The sequence below is a fragment of the Abrus precatorius genome, unplaced genomic scaffold (genome assembly GCF_003935025.1).
Source record: "Abrus precatorius isolate BTA unplaced genomic scaffold, Abrus_2018 Scaffold8, whole genome shotgun sequence".
Lineage (NCBI taxonomy): Eukaryota > Viridiplantae > Streptophyta > Magnoliopsida > Fabales > Fabaceae > Abrus > Abrus precatorius.
In genome coordinates, this window is record NW_020874428.1 from 6,579,343 (window position 1) to 6,599,508 (window position 20,166).

General features: G+C 32.2%; 1 protein-coding gene across 3 annotated transcripts; it reads right to left on the minus strand.

The window, feature by feature from the left end:
* Nucleotides 1–1,765: 1,765 nt before the first annotated feature.
* On the minus strand, nt 1,766–19,505 carry LOC113845891 (notchless protein homolog). Of its 3 annotated transcripts, XM_027473571.1 has the most exons (15): nt 18,083–19,505; nt 13,510–13,561; nt 9,598–9,958; nt 9,127–9,208; nt 8,945–9,034; nt 8,617–8,742; nt 7,804–7,931; nt 7,196–7,395; nt 6,673–6,736; nt 5,863–5,973; nt 3,358–3,495; nt 2,826–2,968; nt 2,680–2,734; nt 2,489–2,545; nt 1,766–2,398 (listed from the first exon to the last, which is right to left on the minus strand). In XM_027473571.1, the coding sequence occupies exons 3-15, from the start codon at nt 9,757–9,759 to the stop codon at nt 2,315–2,317; spliced, it is 1,440 nt and encodes a 479-aa protein (XP_027329372.1). In that variant the 5' UTR covers nt 9,760–9,958; nt 13,510–13,561; nt 18,083–19,505; the 3' UTR covers nt 1,766–2,314. The 3 variants fall into 3 exon arrangements, with proteins under 3 accessions (XP_027329372.1, XP_027329374.1, XP_027329373.1); XM_027473573.1 differs by lacking the exons at nt 13,510–13,561; nt 18,083–19,505 and adding an exon at nt 12,066–12,354 and having other exon boundaries at nt 9,598–10,027; XM_027473572.1 differs by lacking the exons at nt 13,510–13,561; nt 18,083–19,505 and having other exon boundaries at nt 1,785–2,398; nt 9,598–11,704.
* Between the last annotated feature and the right edge of the window lie 661 nt (nt 19,506–20,166).

A 20,166-nucleotide genomic window follows, 5' to 3' on the forward strand; every position in this document is an offset into this window, starting at 1 on the left:
AAATTTTATGTTGTTATTTAATAAAATATATAGCTAAATTTGTTGACATTAATCATCAAAATTTTATACTTATATCACTTAATAATTTATCGTAAAATGTAATATTTTTTATTTAACTTATGGTTTGAAAGCTTTTATCAAGTAAATTAAGTTTTTATACAACACTATAAATAAATATTAACTACTAAATAATATATATACATAGAGAAAAATCTTCTTACGTTAAAAATTATACTTTATCTAAGTCTTTTATTTAACTTACAACTAATGGTCAGTGAAGATTTTTGTTAGAGTTTGAAAGAGAGAAGAGGTGTGAATGATAGGTGTGGATGAACAAGACATTCATGACAATAATGATTAATAATTATTAATTTTAAGAACTAAAATTAAATTTGAGTGTAAATTTTATGTTGTTATTTGATAAAATATATAGCTAAATTTGTTGACATTAATCATCAAAATTTTATACTTATATCACTTAATAATTTATCGTAAAATGTAATATTCTTTTATTTAACTGATGGTTTGAAAGCTTTTATCAAGTAAATTAAGTTTTTATACAATACTGTAAACAAATATTAACTACTAAATAATATATATACATAGAGAAAAATCTTCTTATGTTAGTGTAAGTTTAAAAAAAATTATACTCTATCTAAGTCTTTTATTTAACTTACAACTAACAGTCAGTGAAGTAATAAGTTATAACTTGTTAGATATAAATTAAATGAAAAGCTCAAATCAAGTAGAAGAATTTTCAGACTTAAACTAGTACGAGAAGATCCCCCCTCTCTCTCTCTCTCTCTCTATATATATATATATATATATATATATATATATATATATATAATATGCACATATACACACATATACAATTATAGAGATTACTATTACATAATTTAATAATTATATTGACAAATTTCATATTTTATTTAAAAAATTATTAAATAATATAAAAATTTAATATAAATAATTCACATTTCTTTGTCTCATGAACACATCACTACTAACAAAGAATAGACAATAAATAAAATCTAACTAAAAAGACAAGAAGTCTAAACTTGACAAATTAAATAACTTAAGAACCCATGAAACAAAACCTTGCTTTTGGGTGCATAATTTTTTAATGCCTTGTAGTGGAAATTATCAAGTTAGTGTAGATAATTTCGCTGAAATTAGTTGTTAGTCAATTTCTCCTTATAACTAAAGCATCTAACTAAAGATTATTTTACTAAATACAATTATAGAAAAAAATTTATTTATCTTTTATCTAATTTTTTTTCTCGTATAAAGACTTTTCTAATACATTTTTTTCTAGATAGAATCATAATTTGCATATAACTTACAAAAATATATTTTTAATTTGTCTCATTAAATTTTATTGGTAAATATATGCCGAAAACTATCATTTAAAAAATAAGTTACATGTCAATCTCATTAATAACTGTTTAAAATAATAACTTCATACCCCAAAAGTGTTACTATTAAAAAAAAATATTTCTCAAAAATTGTGATCATAATGCAAGAAAAGCCCTAAGTCAACAGCCTAAAAGATATTGATTTCCAAACCATTTACATTTTTTTCTTTTTTATTTTTTTATTTTATTTAATCCAGATCACGCATGTTTACTGAAAATTTTTTACATACGTAAAAATCCAAACCCGAAACTTTACTTTTGCATTTCTTTTTTCATGCTTGCATTGACGTTTTAATTTTACAAATAACAATCTAATCACAATTTTATAAAATGAAAACAATTAAATCGACGCAATTTAATTTCCTTAAATCTAAATATATCAATCCTTATAATACTCCGTTCAAAAACTGGAATCGTCATGACCAACAGAAAGCCATCCTCTGGCTAGCCCTTTTGCACGTTCAGTCTCTACTTTTATCAGGTGTCAAACTTCCAAAAATTTGAGTTCATACAAATGAACCCTATTACAGTTCAATCAATGATAGCCATCATTGACCAAAAGGAAAAAAAATGATAACCATGTTGCAATTGACAAACAATGCGCCTACGACCATAATGAGAGGGGAGACCCAGAAAAAACAGACTTCGGAGCAGACAACAAAACATCTTGGCATATATATACCTTCATGCATATGATGGGCACCCATCCGCTTCTTTACCACTTTTCTGAGACACAATTTGAGCAACTTCTTCCAGTGCCTATATTCTAAATGGCTATGTAGATTACAGTTCTGATACACATCTTATAGGGTGTCTATATAATTTAAAGAGGATCTTGCATCTCAACCATTGAGATACACCGACTGTAGATACCCAATATTCATCCAAAACTTAGCCTAGCCCATCCACAACTTCAACATTTTATCCTTACCACCAGAGGCTACCTTCTCTCCATCTGGACTCCAATCAACAGAAAAAACCTTTACGAAAGAAAATAGGCTTAGGTCAGCCACCAGTATGAAAAAATATGTAAAAAAATTATTCAATCTTTTGGTACGTGAACAGCATACTTCATCCGCATGGCCTGGAAGATCTTGCTTCAACTTACGTGTCCGGATATCCCAAACCTTGAAAACCATACACAATGAAAGGTCAAAGTTCTTATCAAGTAAATTGAAAATTTCAGATGTACAAACTAAACTAAAAATGTTCATGTCTTCATGATACATATCCTTTCTTATAAAAGGAAAATTATGCTTACCTTAAGTGTTGAATCTTTGCTGCCACTTAAAAGAAGTCGGCTATCTGCAGACCAGCTGTAGTAAAAGCCAATATACTTTATTACAGTTCTAAATTAAAAATCTTTGGATTCCAGTTTGAAGTAAGATGGAATTACTTATGCTATACCTGATCTGGTAAACAGGCCCAACATGGCCTCGAAAGGCAGCAACAAATTTCCCAGTGGTGCCATTCCATAACTTCACAGATTTATCAAAAGATGCACTTGCCACCCACTGCCCATCAGGTGAAAAATAGACATGGTTCACAAGCTGCCAGCAACCAAGTTTAACTTTTATCATTAAGCCTAAAAGATGGAATATGCAGATAAACAAAGTCGTAACTTAATTTTGTGATTAAATCTGCATAACAATGAAACCAACTTCAGTCAGCAAAAATTGATAAAAAATGGGGATCAGCAAATACTTATTACTATTTGAATTGATCAAACAAAAGAACAACCTTCTGCTACTCATGGAGTTTGACCTCATCATGTTTTTTAGTACCAAGAAACCATACTATATCAGAGAAGATTTCTAAACCTAGTTAGCTTCTCAATAAAGCTGATACAAACTGAAGTCACATTGCAATTTGAAGATCATTTTGGTTTATTCTCATTATCATACTTTAAATGTTAAGAGAAAAAATGAAAAAGTTGTACCTGCTGATGACCTGTCATGCGTGTTTTCGGGTGCTTGCTGATGAAAGGTTCCCAAAGGAACATGGTAAAATCATCAGATCCAGAGACCAATCTTTCAGGGGCATTGCCTCTCATTGCTTGGTACCTTTCAAGGGCAACCTACATTCATCAGCAGCATAAATATTAAATATCAGACAAGAAAAATATAATCTGAAAGAAAGGTTAGACAGAATCCTTCCTTCTAAGCAAAGAACCCAGGAAGTCATGATGCAATATGGAAGGCAGCAAGCAGAACAAGAGTTCAAATTTCACAGCATACAAAATTACAAACCTCAAAAACATTAAATTAGTCATTAAAAATTCTTAATTCTTAAAAATAATTTCGAAGTAACTTCAAATAACATTTTTATAATCAGGCCTTATCCCGTAATCCCATTACTTGGGGTTGGCTATATGAACAAAACAATGTCATTGGGCGGCACCATAAAAAAACTTCGTTTTGGGATCAGCCAAAATATAGATATGTAGTTGTTGATATTTATTTAATTGATTCAATACAATAGACCAATCCAATTATCCTTATTTTAGGCTTTTCATCTAAACTTATCTATTTTTTTAATTAAAGTTCTCCACAAAAGAGGAATTATGCATTTTCGCCGAACAAATAAATTGAAATAATAATAAATATATTTGGTAAATTTCCCAATGGTAATAGAAATATAGATTTAGGGAACAAGTTGTGTTTTAAAAAAGAGACCAAACCACCCACTTGAACAGTCAGACAATAAATTGGCGATCTCCAGCTCAATCATAGTTTATGGTTCAACTACATGTTTAACTGATTGAACCAATTGAACCATAACTCAAAGGTCACATTGATTCAATATTCAACTTGGTTTCTTAAGAATTAGGACCAAGGGAAAATTTACAAGTTAAATTAAGATTTTAAAGATAATTCAGTAAAATATGAGAATTTTAGAATATCTATAACTAATATTTTTATAACTTGTTTTATGCATCTCTATTACATATGACAGTAAAATATAAGTCTCTTTGTTCAAAAGAAAAACACAATTGAGATAATATAAATATAATATTTTCCAATGAGCAAGCTGCCTATTAGCATTACGGGTCATGATAAGTTCGTATTTTGACCCATTTGTATAACTCATATGTTTATGTTTAACCTTTATTTTATTTGAATTTTATACTGATTTATATATTAATTTTGTAATTTAATATAAGAAGGCCACAATTGTGTTTAAGGAGTGCTTTGGGCCCAAATTGGTTCCAAAATTAAGCTTCGCAACAGTCAACATGCCCAGACCTTAAAAGTAAGTACAGGGATACTTCGAGCCCATGCACGCGTTCATCTGCGAGAAACCCAATTATGAAAGACTTTTAAAGTTTTCAAATATTATTAAAGAGACACCTTAGGCATCGAATTATACACCCTTTTCTGGCTTAGGATATACTTTTCATCTCATCTTTCTTACATGGGATCCTTTGATATATTCTTAGTGGTACTTGAAGCTTTAAGCGACCGTATTTGAGATCGGAAACTCATCTATTTCTAGTTTGCTTTTCTTTATGACTTTATTTATGATTGCTCTAATTCTTTCCTTTAATATGAGTAACTAAATTCATAGCTAAGGTTATGTAAATTTTTGTTTTTAAATTTATGAAATTTTGATGTTTGAATCTAAGTTTAATTTCTATTGGTGATTAGTTTTTATCCTATTGTGTATAATTGTATAATTATAATTAATAATATCGTCGGACAACCGTATCTCAATTAGTTAATGAATTTATAGAATAAATCAAGACAAATAATTAGGTGGACTAAACTAATTTTTTTCTTCTAATCGTTATTAAATTAACAAGTTCATAAGTGTTTTATACTTTCTTGAATTAATATCTTGCATGATTATAGTAAATATTAGTTTAGAGAAAAGAATGTTAATATTCTATAACAATTAGGTATTGATAACAATTGTATGAATGATCGGTAATCACAAGAAAATTGAACTTACAACTAAACGAAAAATTAACATAAATGATTGAATGAAAAAATACATATGCTCTAGGTTTCTCTTCTATAAGTTCAACCAAGACGTATGTTGTGTTATTTACTTTTATTCATAATTAATTATTCTTACATAATTTCACATTCTCTAGGCTCAAACAATTGAATTGAAAATTTTTAGTAATTAGAAAATAATTCTTGATAAAAACACTTTATTATTTTTCAACAGGTACACTCTGAACAAGTCACCTTCTGCTATGAAAGACTATAGTTTGATCCATGAACTTTTCTTTTCAAGTAAAAAAAACTTGCATTGCAGGTTAGAATCAACACAACCCTCACAATTCAAACCACAATATTGATGTGGTCAAATGAACTGTGGTCCAATTCTACAAACCCAAACTCTGGCCTACCAAATCCAACCAGCCATAGTAGGAGTATGTTTAGCAACTATGGTTCAAAGGGCTAACTAACATGACCATTAAACAAATAACAATTACCTTCTTCATTTCTTCCGAAGATGAATACTGTTTTCCAGTATGATCAAAAGCTCCAGTGCGTAGAACATATTCAGTGCTCAATGCCAAAGAATTAACCCAATGCCCATGTCCCTAAAATTAATTGCAAAATATGAAAAAGAAAAAAAAATTAGTATGGAAAGTAAAGACAACAATATATTGCCGTCATCACTGAGAAAAAAATAAGGGTTGAATATTAGCAGGAAGTTTAAAACAAAATACATGAGATGTATTTGATGTAAAAATAAGAATAAAAGAACAAGACAGAAAACAACCAAGAAAGGAGAAATTCAAAGGAACAAACTACAATGTTGCCCTTAACATGGAAAAATAAAATTCCACAAAAAAATTTTCTAACATAAATTTATTAAAATTTTTAAAAAAGAGACAGAAGAATTTTCATAATAGAACTAATTAAAACTAAAAATACAAATTCCTTGTTCTCTTGAAATTACAGATTAATATAAGTTTGATAAACTATATAAACTATATAGTTTTTAGGGTTAACCCTAAACCATAGAGCCTAAACCCTAATTGCTAGGTGTGTGATTTTATATAAATTTCATGTTAACATTCTAACAAAGAATAAAAACAAAACACGGAGTAAAATCATTCAAGATCGAGGCAGCTACATCTGATTAGCATAAAATACACTTGAATGATAATATCAAATAACTAATATGAAGCACTAAATGAGACAAAGGAGTAATCCATATAAAAAATCACGCTCAAAACGAGCACATATAAAATTAGACTGCAAGTAGCATTCAACCACAAAGGGATGAGTTCCACCTTCAGTTCACGAATTAGCTTCCCTTGTGTTGTTTCCCATACTTTGATTGTACAATCCTGGGAGCTGTAATAAAATAACACAGTTAAGGCTCCAAGCAGTAATACAGAATTACAGTCATAAATAGCCATTAATTTAAACAAAAAAGGGGGGAAGCCCTACTGCATAACATAATTAACATCAGGATCAGTTGAACTAAAGGTCTAAAAATATGATCTACAAACTTAGATAGCCACTAGTTAAAATCATAAAATTAGAATTTAACTTAAATGAGTTTTGTTTCCAGCAGGGGTATGCACGAATAATTTTCCTAAAGATTGAAGTACACTATATTTGTGAGAAACAGATTATGACCCCAATGGCCAAATAAAATGAATCTCATAAATGTCAATTAAGAACTTGATATAGCAGCTGAGCTACTGTACTAATATCCTAATTCATGCAAAAAAAAGAAAAAAAAAGAGTACAAATATATTCTCAGACTTAAAACTTCAGAGAAAGTGGAAGGAAAGAGGAAGAGAATACCCAGTATAAATTACACCATCTCCACCCCATTTTAGACAAGTTATAGCAAGTGTGTGGCCACTGAGACACAAAACACATTTCTTTAAAGAGATATCCCAAATACGAGCGTCCCCATCTTTGCTGGCACTTACAAAGCGGCGGCATGGAGCATTTAAGTGGACAGGTTCCCATGCGATACCAGTAATCCATTTTTTGTGGCCCTACATTTAGTATAATATGAATTTTGTTATCCAAGAAATGTTATAATGATATAAAACACTTTGAACAACATCTATTATCAACATAAATACTCAACTAATCAAAATAATTGTTCAACTATGCAACCAAAAATAAATAAATAACAATTCATCTAAAACATTTTTGCAATAAAGCATGTTGTTCTTTTATTTTTTATAAATGGAGTGGAAAGGGAGAAAGATAGAAGCACAATTAGTATTATTAATCAAACTTATTGTTGAAGTCTCACATCCTATGAGCTAGCTTTTGGGGTTGAATTAGGTCTAAAGCCCAAATTCAACAATTCTTAACATGGTTCAATGCAAAATTAGGAGGAAAAAAAAAAAAAGATTTATAATAGAAATTGGTATTCAAGGTTAAAGATTTTATACAATTAATGGATTGCCTAATGACTTTCCCGTTTGCGGGTCCCAACAATGAAGTTCTCCAGCCTTGCTCCCACTTACAAGATGTTTTCCATCTGGTGACCATGCAATACAAAGGACCCAGTTCTTGTGTCCTGCATAAAATCAGTTTATGACACATTCTAGTTAAAATTGGAAAAAGATATTCGAAAAGGAATGGCTGCATGAGAAAAATAGAAACTGATATGACTAGCTACTCATGTCAGATGCAGACCTCTAGAATTCCTCAAAAGAGAACAAAAAAAAGAAACCAACATTTGATTTGAGATGCTTGTAGCCTCCCTCCCAATTCCAAATTTTCACTTGTCTTCTCATTTCCTATTCTTCCTCTTCTCATTCCTTCCCAACCAAATTCACACTTACCACTATTCCTTTAGTATCCAGTTATGCTCCAGAACTAACAGTAACAGCATGAATATTCCACTTATGTCCCATTTTCTACCTTACCCTAATTAAAAAGGAAATATTCTCCTCAGTATCCTTACCTACATGTGTTGATTCTATACATTTCATCCCCATTCTTGTAGCATACTACTGATAACAGGGATCCATCAGAAAAAGATTTAGCCTATGCAATCAATTGAAGAATTTTGTTCCTAGCAATACAATCATGAGCATAACCCAATATTTCCTTTTTTCAGCAGGAGTTAAATTGATCATTTCTATTCTTGTACTAAGAGAAGGATACATAAACATCAATTAATTATTTCTTGCTTTAATTAAACACAATTTTTGTTGGGCAGATCCCAAGACTAGCTTTATCATCTTTAAGCATCAAACCTGTGCAAGTGAACAATGGTGTCTGAGTGTTCAAGTCCCAAAACCGAACAGTGGTATCACCAGAACCACTTGCCAGGTGTCGCCCATCAGGACCAAAAGCAACGGTAAGTACTGCTTCTGCATGACCTACAAAATACAAACAATCCCAATCACATAAATTCCAGAGAACATGACAACAATACATATTTAAGCTAACATCTTCAACAGTCAAACCATTCTGCTGTTTAACATGTCTCAGCATCTGTCACCATATTTCAGGATAAAATTCCTGCATACAACATTGTGCCATCACATGAATTAAAAACACAATGCCTCATGTCTTACATACCAGAAATAGTTGCGGAGCAGCGATTCACAGGACGAATCCTGAATATAGCTTGAGGTTGACAAACTATAGGCAATGCCTTCTCCACTGAGACTGAAATAATGCAATTAACATTACAAAGGAAAAAAAAACATTAGTACAAATAAAATAATTAAGAGAATGAATTAAAATCAAACAAAACTAGCCTTTGTTTTTCTGCAAGTACGTTTCAAGTGCCACAAGGAGCTCCTCGTCTGATATATAGAAAGCATACGGTAATTTCTCCTCCTAAAATATGAAAATAGATAATCAATCAATGTCATAATAATAATAATAACAATAATAAGCTTACAATAAATATTTGATCCCTGCAATTGATACGCATTTATAAATTAGTACCTATACCCAAAAGGACTTACCTGTCAGTTCCTAACAAGTGTTTCATTATTCTTTGGTACTATAATTTTAACACTCGAACTAAATAGCATAAGCTTGATAAAACAATAATTTTTTCTAATAATATTAAAACGATAGAAACTAAAATGTAACAAACACCAGTTTAGGAACTAAAGCATAAGTTTTTTTAGTGAAGAACTAATTTGTAACGTGTGAATATAGAGGGAGCAAATATGTATTTGAAACTAATAATAATAATTGGAAAAAGAAAAGGGAATTACATTGTTTCGAAGCTTATTGACAATCTGGTTAAGGTGTTGAGGAGTAGCGTTTTGAGGAAGGTACATAGGAGCACCCAAAGGAGTTCCATCTGGGTCTGTCAAAAGGCACAGCACGTTGTTGATCATCTCCCTCTTATCCACCGCCATTGTCTCTGTCTCCATTTCCAACAAAGGTTTGTAGTTGATGATTGTTACTCTTCAACTGAGGGCTCGTTGGTACTTCCTTTTTTTTTAATTTCAAGAAATAATAAGGGCTCTTTCTCGCTAATAGAAAGCCAGTGCATGAAGATCCATTCCCCTCGTCCTACAACCTTCCCGCCTAAGGGGAAAGGGGTGGGTTGAGGCCTTTTGTTCGTGTTTCCTGGCCAAAATTAATGAGGAAATCACACCCGGATATAAATTCTAGCTCCACCAGGCTTCCACGATAGAACTATTAAATTATGTAATGTTAGTGAAAAATGGAACAAAGTCACTCGCTCTATAATCGATAGAGCTGTCAAAAAGCCAAACTAAACTAGCCCAGCCCTAACCCTAGGCCACATGGGTTAGGGCCAAGAAGTCCAATAAATTAAAGGTTCTGTGGGTCAAACCTACAGGGTTAGGGCCTTATAGAATTATTAATACAACATAACATGCAAAACAAAACAATACAAGATGGCATGAGACCGGTGAAACTGAAAAAACATAATACTCTTATAAATAGAAACTTTGATACAGACCACAGAATTGCAAAAAAATAAAATAAAAAATAAAAAATTATAGATAGAAACTCTTTTACAAACAATCCTTAAAATAATGAATAGCACCAAAGGGACCAATATTTACAATCCATAATAATAAAAATTAGAACAAGCACATTTAAATATTATTTGATAAATGTATTAACGCAAAATGGATTTTATTATAATGATACTGTCAATGAATTTAAAACAAGATACATGATCATGATGTAACATAAATCAGAATACAACTGCACAGAAACACAGGAAGAAATACAGTATTAACTACTTCCAACGGCAATATTATAGTTTCTAACAAATATCCTACAAACAGATACAATTAATAGCAGGAGCATTATTGGTTTGGTTCTGATAGTAGGATCATTATAACAACAAGGAATAAACATCTGCTATTTCGGATTCTAAAACAGCTAAACTACTTATGCTGAAGAACACAGTTAAAAAGCAAGGAATTGTATCAATTGCTTTCTGCCACATCTGAATTTAATTAACTTGACCACAGTGGGTCCAGGCCTTTCAGGGAAAGCAGTGATGGCCCTTACTAAAATTCACGCTCAGGGAAGAGGCACAATCTCTATTATCAGAACCAAAGGCTAAGCATAACCAACCAATATGCATCACTCTTATGGCTTTTACTTCATGCATCTTTTTTCCCCTCAATTTGTTTTGTTTTCATGGCTCCATCTTCCAATTGTAAAGATGGAACGCGATATCTATGTATGTGCATACACCAGGTTCAAGCCCCAACATTAACAATTATTTTAAGTCAAGATAATGTACTTATCTGTATGTTCATACACCAAATATAAATTCATTCTTGTCACTGGTTGTTGGTTTTTGTTAATTAAGAACTAAACGGGTCATCAACATAACGTACTTATTTGTAAACATAAACCAGGTTATTCAAATATAATAAGTATTTGCTTACAGCAAACAAGTGGGGCCTAGTTCTGATCAACACACGGTTGCTAATATGAGCATAGTAATGAGTCATAGTTTCTGCAGATCGGTTTGATGATTTTTAATTACAATGACAATTTTCACAGGTTTGATATATATTTGGTTCTGTCAATGCTTACAACACTAGACACTAACACTGGATTTGTATGTTTCTGCCCTATTCTGGCTAAAAACTTAATTCAGTTTTTAAGTTATAATTATTACTGCTTTATATATTTTTCAAGCATAATATAAAGTTTGTAGCCATATTATACATACCAAGTAAATATTGAGAGACAGTGCAGAACTGCTAATATTTTTATTTAATAATAACCTCTCTTATTCTGGTTTGTTAGAACGGTGGTTATGAATGACATTTCAAGTCATATTCCATTTTCTAAATATCTCACAATATAACACACCTTAGATTTAACCTCCATGTTTAATCCTACCAGATTTAATTATTTAAATGTATTTGTCTACCAACTGGCTTTTAGTAAACCAACTTAACCAGAGTTTGGAAAAGTACGCGATTAGGAACAAATTCTCGTTTCTAACAAGTATCCTACAAACAAATTCAGATACCACTTCAGAATTAATTCCTCATCAGGAACAGTGTAATAGGCGAGAGAAAAGTGATTTAGAGGAACTTTATAAAGTTATGTAATGGATTCTGCGCTTCTGATACATTTGCAGCTCAAAGAATTGGTAAAGCAGAAGAAAATGGACCCTACCGTTACAGCTTTTACAAAAAATTACTAGGACAGAGCCGAATATGGGAACACTTACTAGGCAGTATGCGGCGGTGGCGTTTCTAACGTTGCAAGCAGAAGGAAGTTGAAGAAGCTTAGTTTCATGAATACCCAAGCTTCTTGAATACCTGATGTGTCTCTTGAATGATGAAGCACAACCACTGAGGTTTCGTATCTTTTATGGGCGTCGCGACATTCCTTCTTCGCACAAAGTCCAAACAGTGTAACAAACCATCAAGAATGGGGATTTTGGAGAGTCACAAGCATTAGCCACTAATCCACAAACGAATTTGTGTAAGATTTTAGAGAATGGGGATTAGTGTTCTTACCAGGAACACTAAAGAAATGTCTGAAAAGTTTGCATATGATTTTGGAAAGTGTTAATAATTTAGGGTTTAATTCATATAGCGGCAAGGCTATAGATGCATTATTTCGGGACTCAGCATTGAGCTAAAGCCATATTTGACAGCTCTGATAATAAAATAGTGAAAGCAGGAGAGGAACGAAGGGATGAGGTATTCGTGATCCTTGGCACAACTCTAATCCCACGAGAAGAAAGAGAAAAAGTCTCATTTAGCACTGTAAGTTCCTCCGACGTGAATATTCATTTTGGGATGCTTGATAAGGGCAAGATCATACGAGTGGTCAACTTCCAACAAATAAGAAAGCAGCCATTAGGGTAGTGGCTCACTAGAGCTCGCGGGTTGGGACTAAAAAGTCCTCTTGGACTAAAAATCCAACAAATTAAAAATTATATAGGCCAAAAAGTTTCACATGACCAAGATTAAGGTCAAGATCTTATGGACGAAAAAAAATATAATCTGAAAACAGACATTTCAAAATACAAAAGTTTAAATAAGCATATCAAAGTGACCACCATGTAATAATTTGACTTAAGTTAACAAAGATGTTTTTCATTTAACTGCTGTGGACTTGCAGCATAAATATTAAACTAGTTTTATTTTGTTAAATACAATATCAAAACTAGTTTTAGTTTGTTAAATACAATATCACTCAATAAATATGCATTCAACAACAAAATATAACCCTTTTAAGAGTGATAATTGATAAGAATGCAACAAGTATAGCCAAATATAATGATGGTATTTTAATATTACATGACAGTAGCTAAAATTATAATGATGGTATTTTAATATTACATGACAGTAGCTAAAGTTTTCAAATCCCAGCACATCTTCTCAATGCTCTGCACTAGCGATGGGTCTAAACCGAATAGTACGCAAGTTGTAATACCAAGGAGGAGGTGCAACAAATCCCAACAGTGGAAAAATATGTTCCCCCTGCAACAACAACCCTTACCAATCTGAACAACTGGAACCAATTTGCTCAGCAGACGCTTTGGAAGCACTAGGGAATAATTTGCAAGAATAACCTCAGTTCCAGGCAATAATTCAAGGAGGATAGCCTTAAGATGAGCTAATTCAATGTAATTATTCACTTGAAAGCAAATTAACACTTACTTGCAATTAAGTTATTTTTCTGCTTTTACCGTTGATTATAGGAAAATCATATCTGCAGGAAGATAATAAAAATTCAAGCATTTAGCTTTATCTGTGTAACTATTTATACTGGAAAATAATTCTTCAGGTTAAAAATCTAGATCTGTTTGACACTTCAACCAAAATATACAGTACCTAACAGCTTAACAAGATATTACTGCAAAAAGAAAAATTAGCAGGGATTACTAAAAAGAACAATTCCATTCACAATACAAAGACTGTGATCCAAGCATAGCGGATCAGGCATCTAGTATCCTCCTAAATGAAGTAACAAAACTATAGAAACACAAAGGACACGATGCACTGAAATACATGCCATAAGCTTTTGATCCATGCATAAGGTCTACAATGCCCCTAAATATGACAATTAAAGACACTCACTTTATACACTGATCAGCGGAAGAAGGCAAGCAGATTGTGCTTGGAACCAATCTCTCACTGGGAAGCTTTAGTGAAATTAGTGTACTCTAGCTGTTGCTATTGGAACATAATGCAAAAGTCCAATAACTAAGACTACTGGAAACTTGCCGTGAAATGAAAGGAAACCATAACAATTGCTAATAAGAAAAGAACAGACCAGAAATAGAACAAATAAACTTGTCGTTTCTGGGTATTGTATGCCCTGTTAAAAAGTTAATAGTTTTTTCATTTTATTCTTTCCTTAAAAACAATAGAAACCCAAACCAGATAAAGACAGAACAAAACATAAACAAATATATCAAATTCCTTGTTTCTGTTACTGTCATTATAGTTAGTTTTCTGTTAAATCATCAGTTAGTTCTGTTATTTTCTGTTGTATATATATGTATTATTCCTTTCTGTATCAATGTGAGATAGACACAAAATTCTGATTATATTCAAACACATACGCTTCTTTCAAATTCCTTTTTGATAAAAGGCTTTAAATTTATGGTATGTGCAATTTTTCTTTTTTTCATAATGAGTGAGGAAACTAGTCAGAACAAAGGATGATCAATCACAAAATCAACTTATCTATTTTAATAACAAAATATAGAATAAATATCATGAACTTATTTAGCATCGCGACAAGATTTAAAGTTATGCCCTCACATACTCTAGAGGTTCTAGTAAGACATGCCAAGCAATTAGAGCTGCACGAAAGCATGCACCTAGAAAGAAAAACTTATACTCCAGAGGAAAAATAATAAATAATTTATGCTAAAATAGGATCTAGACTGAATAAGTAAGCAAACCAAGTTCAATATGGCATACAACTAGATTAGTTAGGACTTGCAAACTATAAAGAAAACATTGTGATATGATTGATGACTTTTTACTTTCATGCACTAATTATAGGCTCATTTTATAAAAACAAATGCAACTTTCCTAGTTTCTTTTTCAAATCTAGTTTCTCAAAAGTTTTATCTTGTCATTCTATTAGTAATAATTTGTTTCATTCTTTGTTCTCACATAAAATCTAAGTTGACTCCTTAACAACGATGCCAATTGTTTTCGATAATTGTTCATATATTAATGATGTATATACAATTTGCACATGAAGAGAACTTCAAATCTTACAACTTGGAGAGAACAGCTGAAGCACTTATGATAGACTATTTGGAAGGATCAACTGGGAGCCTTTTACTCATATGACATAAGAGATCTTAACCACACACTATTGAAGATGCAAAATATGGTACTTTTTTATGTGAAAAAAATATTAGTTTTCAATAAATAATGATAAAAAAAAAATCAATAGTAGGTAGGCAAGATAAGAGAAGATGGTTTCTTTGTTGCTAACTCATTCCTAAGTGAATTTGCTCCTTTCTTCATGTTCCTCATAATTCACACATGTAAGGATTAATTTAAGACCATGAGTGAAAAAGGGTTAAACAGTTGCAAGTGTTAGTTACTGCTCTTTAACTTCGATAACTGTAGGACTCCTTAGTGTTGTAAAAGAATCACTTAAATTGAAGTGCGTATTAAGGACAAACAACAATTTAGAGTGAATTAAATTATAATAGTTTTGACATATAGTACGCCAGAAATACGCTAAACCTAAGAGAGCAAATTAGATCTCAAAGTGATATAAGTATTAAGAACATCCCCTTCTTTTGTCTATCATAAAGGCGTTTTTCAAGATATGAATACCTTAACGCATTTTCTTCATCCAAAGCCTTCCAAGCCGCAAAATCCATTTAGTTCCCCATGCTACCAAAGCGTTGTCTTACTGAGGTAGCATAAATTCACAAAGAATCTCGTCATATTATCTTTCACTACTAATATAATTATTAAATCACATACTCCTACATCCACGATTACTTCATTGTGAAAAAAAAAAAAATTAGTGTGAAAATAATAACAATTAAAATAAAGCAAAAACAAAACATTACATTAATAACAAACAGCCCTGACAATGACAGTTAACTAATAGAACGTATATTTAGAACACACATAAAATTTTCTTCAAACACAATTTATATCCACAACTATTTCTCAAATTAAGCATCAAAATCAAGTCTCCAAAATTTAAACAATTCACACAAATCAAATATTAAATACAAATGCAAAAATTTAAGAATAAGAATTACAAACTACAAAACATGCAAAAGACCAAAAATAAAACCCGTCCCTCCAACTTACAAATCCCAAAATCATAGTCGAAGGGCTACAAAAAATTACAGTTACAACAGAAGCAATTAATTATATATATTGTTAAGAAGTAATAAAAAATGATATTACAACCTTCTTACCCTATTTTTAATACATCAATTTAGCTCTACTAATTGCATAACTGTAACACAATGTTAAATTTCACTAGTTTCGACTAAAAACATAAATAAAATTTTAAATCTCACAACAAAATTCTCTCTTTTATTTTCATTTTATTATCAAATAGCCATGGATTGATAAGAGAGTTGATTTCAATGATTAATTATCCACCAACACTAACCAAAATGTCACAATTTAAAAAAACGAAAAATCAAAAGTTATTCAAAACGTCTAGAAGTTTGTGATCACATGTGAATAATCATGAATTCTACATTTTTATCTTAGTTTTGTTTATGCAGAAAGAAACACAATTTTTTTTTTGTCTATCATTATAATAGAATTTATACCAAAAAGCAATAAAATCTTACTAAAAAATATTATGAGTACAACGAATACTATATATTTTGTAATAAATTTTTAACAAAACATAATTTAGACATTCAAAGATAATTCCAAATATACACGTTAAATTAGGGCATATCTTTTAGATATAGATATGAGGAAGACAAAATAATTTATACTTTTCTTCATTATCCTTCATCAAGGCAATGGATAAATAGGATATAAACATGTATTAAAAAACTGCATCAATATCAAACTTTTCCCATTTATTGCTCAGCAAGGGCAAGACTGAAAAATAAATCTTCCAATTAAAAAGCAACATAATTTCTATCATTCTAGAAAACAAGTTAATAAATCTTATTGCATAAGGACTGGGGAGGGAGGATATATTATATTTTATGGGCATTCGCAAAAGATATAATTTGTTTTAAAAAAGGTCTGTTACATAAGATCCTATCTTTTTTTCAAAAAAAATTTAAATATTGTGCTGTAATAAACAACATAATTTCTATGAAATTTCAAGCGAAAACAATATTTCAAAAATTTTATAGATATCATGACAAAAAAACGTAACAAACACAGAAAATGCTGGTCCTTGTTTGCTCCAAAGTTGATGAAATTTTCATTTGCACTCGTGAGTGGGAGAGAATAATGTGACATCATATTTGCAAAGTTAAATCATTTACACGCCTGTTAGGTTCATTCCAGATCCAACATCACAAACAAACACCACCTAGATCAACAATCCAGATACAACGGTGTTTCAAAGTTCCCCAGGAAATAACTAGATCAACAATGCTGAAACTTGCTTCTAGTTTTCACTTATTCTAGCGACAAAACCTCTACTACAGCATGAACAGAACAATCTGTGAGATCAAACTGTACATTCAAAAACATACACAAATAGATACGTCTTATCATTACAAACAATTCAAATTCCAAATGTGTCACTTCAAAACAAGCACAATTCTCCAAACGTAGATGCAGAGGATATCCAATTTGGAAAGGAGATGCTCGCGAATACAGTTCATCAAGAAACAGTAAATAGACGCGCAAACCGATAACAATAAAAGTATTTTCATGACACGGGCACACGAGTTAATTGTATTTTCACGACAAAGACACACGAGTTATTGGCACTTCCCCACCAAATGTACTTCTGGTGACTAGGAGAAACTCCTATTAGGTCATATGAAAAGTTAATAAGGAAACAAAATCTAGCATAATTCTACAAACCAAGACACAGATGATCTGAACAGACACCCCCCCCAACCAAGCTCCCATATTCCTTTCCTACGAGAAGACAATAACATGAATTCTCCAGGAACAGTTGAATTCCAGCACCTTCAATACTCGACACTGCCAGGTTGCGCGACACCTTGGGAAACAAATCCAGAATCCGTGGAAAAAGAGCCAATGCAGGATAAAAATAATATAAAATGGGTAATATAATAATGACCTTCGCATAGAATTCAACTCCCTCTCAACTTCTTCCACAGCACATTCTTTGCATATCATTCTATGTATGACCCACCCCCAAGCAGAATGCCGGTGCTGTATATGTGCCCAATTCAGAAAGAAACAGAGTGACTATTCCAAATGTGCTCTTGTTACAAAGAGAGACCGTTTAAGCAACCAATAGGGACACTAACAATAAAAAAGGCATTAAAATAAGTCAATACTCTGCTGACATTGCTTCCATCACATTGATTCCCATCTTGCCAAGATCCTAGGAGAAATTATTGAGAAATCAATCCAGAATAGGGATCAGAACACACAAGGTTACTGAATCACGTTCCGACCAATTACATCTATTATAGTGCTCCATATGCAAATGAAACAAATCCTTTACCTAGCAGGTGGTACGAAGAGGATATCCCATACTCCTCTCCCAGTTGAGAAAAACTTGGTTGAGACAGGCAAATTCCAGTACCAAGAGAAACAGTTAATACTCCTACAAGAAACAGAGACAGATAGCCAGTCTACAACGAACATATGAAAAAAGTGTACCAATGATAATTAAACCCGTTACATGACCGTCTTACATGACCGTCTTGCCACTGCGCTTCCAAAACCTACGGTACTTTCATTGCCCTAGGTTACCGAATCACGTCCCGACCAAATTTACATCTATTATAGCGCTCCATATGCAAATGAAACAAATCCTTTACCAAGCAGGTGGCTGTTTACGAAGAGGATATCCCATGCTCCTCTCCCAGTTGAGAAAGACTTGGTTGAGACACGCAAATTCCATCACCAAGGGAAACAGTTAATACTCCTACAGAGACAGATAGCCAGTGTACACAACGAACATATGAATGAAAAAAGTGTAAGAAGGATAATTAAACCTGTTACATGACCATCTTGCCACTGCGCTTCCAAAACCTACGGTACTTCCATTGCCCATCTCACAACACACTAGATTACTGAATCACGTTCGCACCAAATTTACATCTATTATAGTGCTCCATATGCTAATGAAACAAACCCTTTACCATGCGGGTGGCTGTTTACTACGAAGAGGATATCCCATACTCCTCTCCCATTGAGAAGACTTGGTTGAGACAGGCAAATTCCAGTACCAAGGGAAACAGTTAATACTCTTATAAGAAACAGTGACACAGATAGCCGACTACACAACGAACATATGAATGCAAAAGGTGTACCAAGGATAATTAAACCTGCTACATGACCATCTTGCCACTGCGCTTCCAAAACCTACGGTTCCATTGCCCATCTCACAGCACACTAGGTTACTGAATCCACGTTCCAACCAAATTCACATCGATTATAGTGCTCCATATGCAAATGGTTGAGACAGGCAAATTCCAGTACCAAGGGAAACAGTTAATACTCCTCCTACAAGAAAGATAGCCAGTCCACAACGAACATATGAATGAAAGAAGTGTACCAAGGATCATTAAACCTGCTACATGACCATCTTGCCACTGCGCTTCCAAAACCTACGGTTCCCCTATAAAACCCCAGTTAAAATTACCAAGAAATAAATTGAGAAAAACAAAATGCCTGTAGCAGACAGAAATTAGTACACAAATTAGAATCTAGGTAAAAGTTCCCAAATCACGTATGCCTGATGCTATGCAGAACCCAGTGATACTCCCGGAATTCCTTATCGTCTCACCCACAGCAGATGCTAGTCCATGAACATTTATGACAAAATTAAGGATTTAAATGAAGTTGGCCAATATTACCCTAACATGACGGTTTCCAAAGCTCACTACACATTTTTGCTTCTCGTGACTCGTCCCTGTAAGACCCAAGTGAACATCACCAAAAAGTAAATTAAAAAACCTAACAATCTACAAAAAAAATAAGGAGAAAAACATAGAACTTAAAAGTAAACCCAGATAATAGGTTACAATTCAAAAAATGAAAATAGAACAAAAAAACACATGAAAAGAAATATAATTTATCCAAAGTTGTTAATTCCAATCCACTGAATTGCATAATATTTTGTATGATTCAATCTTCAATCAGTACACGATAAGAAGACGCCATGTCCTATCAGAACAACAAATCCAG

Excerpts from the sequence above, each read along its gene's own strand:
- LOC113845891 (XM_027473571.1), bottom strand. The coding sequence starts at position 9,759 with ATGGAGACAGAGACAATGGCGGTGGATAAGAGGGAGATGATCAACAAC. Across the intron at positions 9,209-9,597 it reads TCAATAAGCTTCGAAACAAT|GAGGAGAAATTACCGTATGC; the intron begins GTAATTCCCTTT and ends TTCATATTTTAG. Across the intron at positions 5,974-6,672 it reads AGCTAATTCGTGAACTGAAG|GGACATGGGCATTGGGTTAA; the intron begins GTGGAACTCATC and ends AATTAATTTTAG.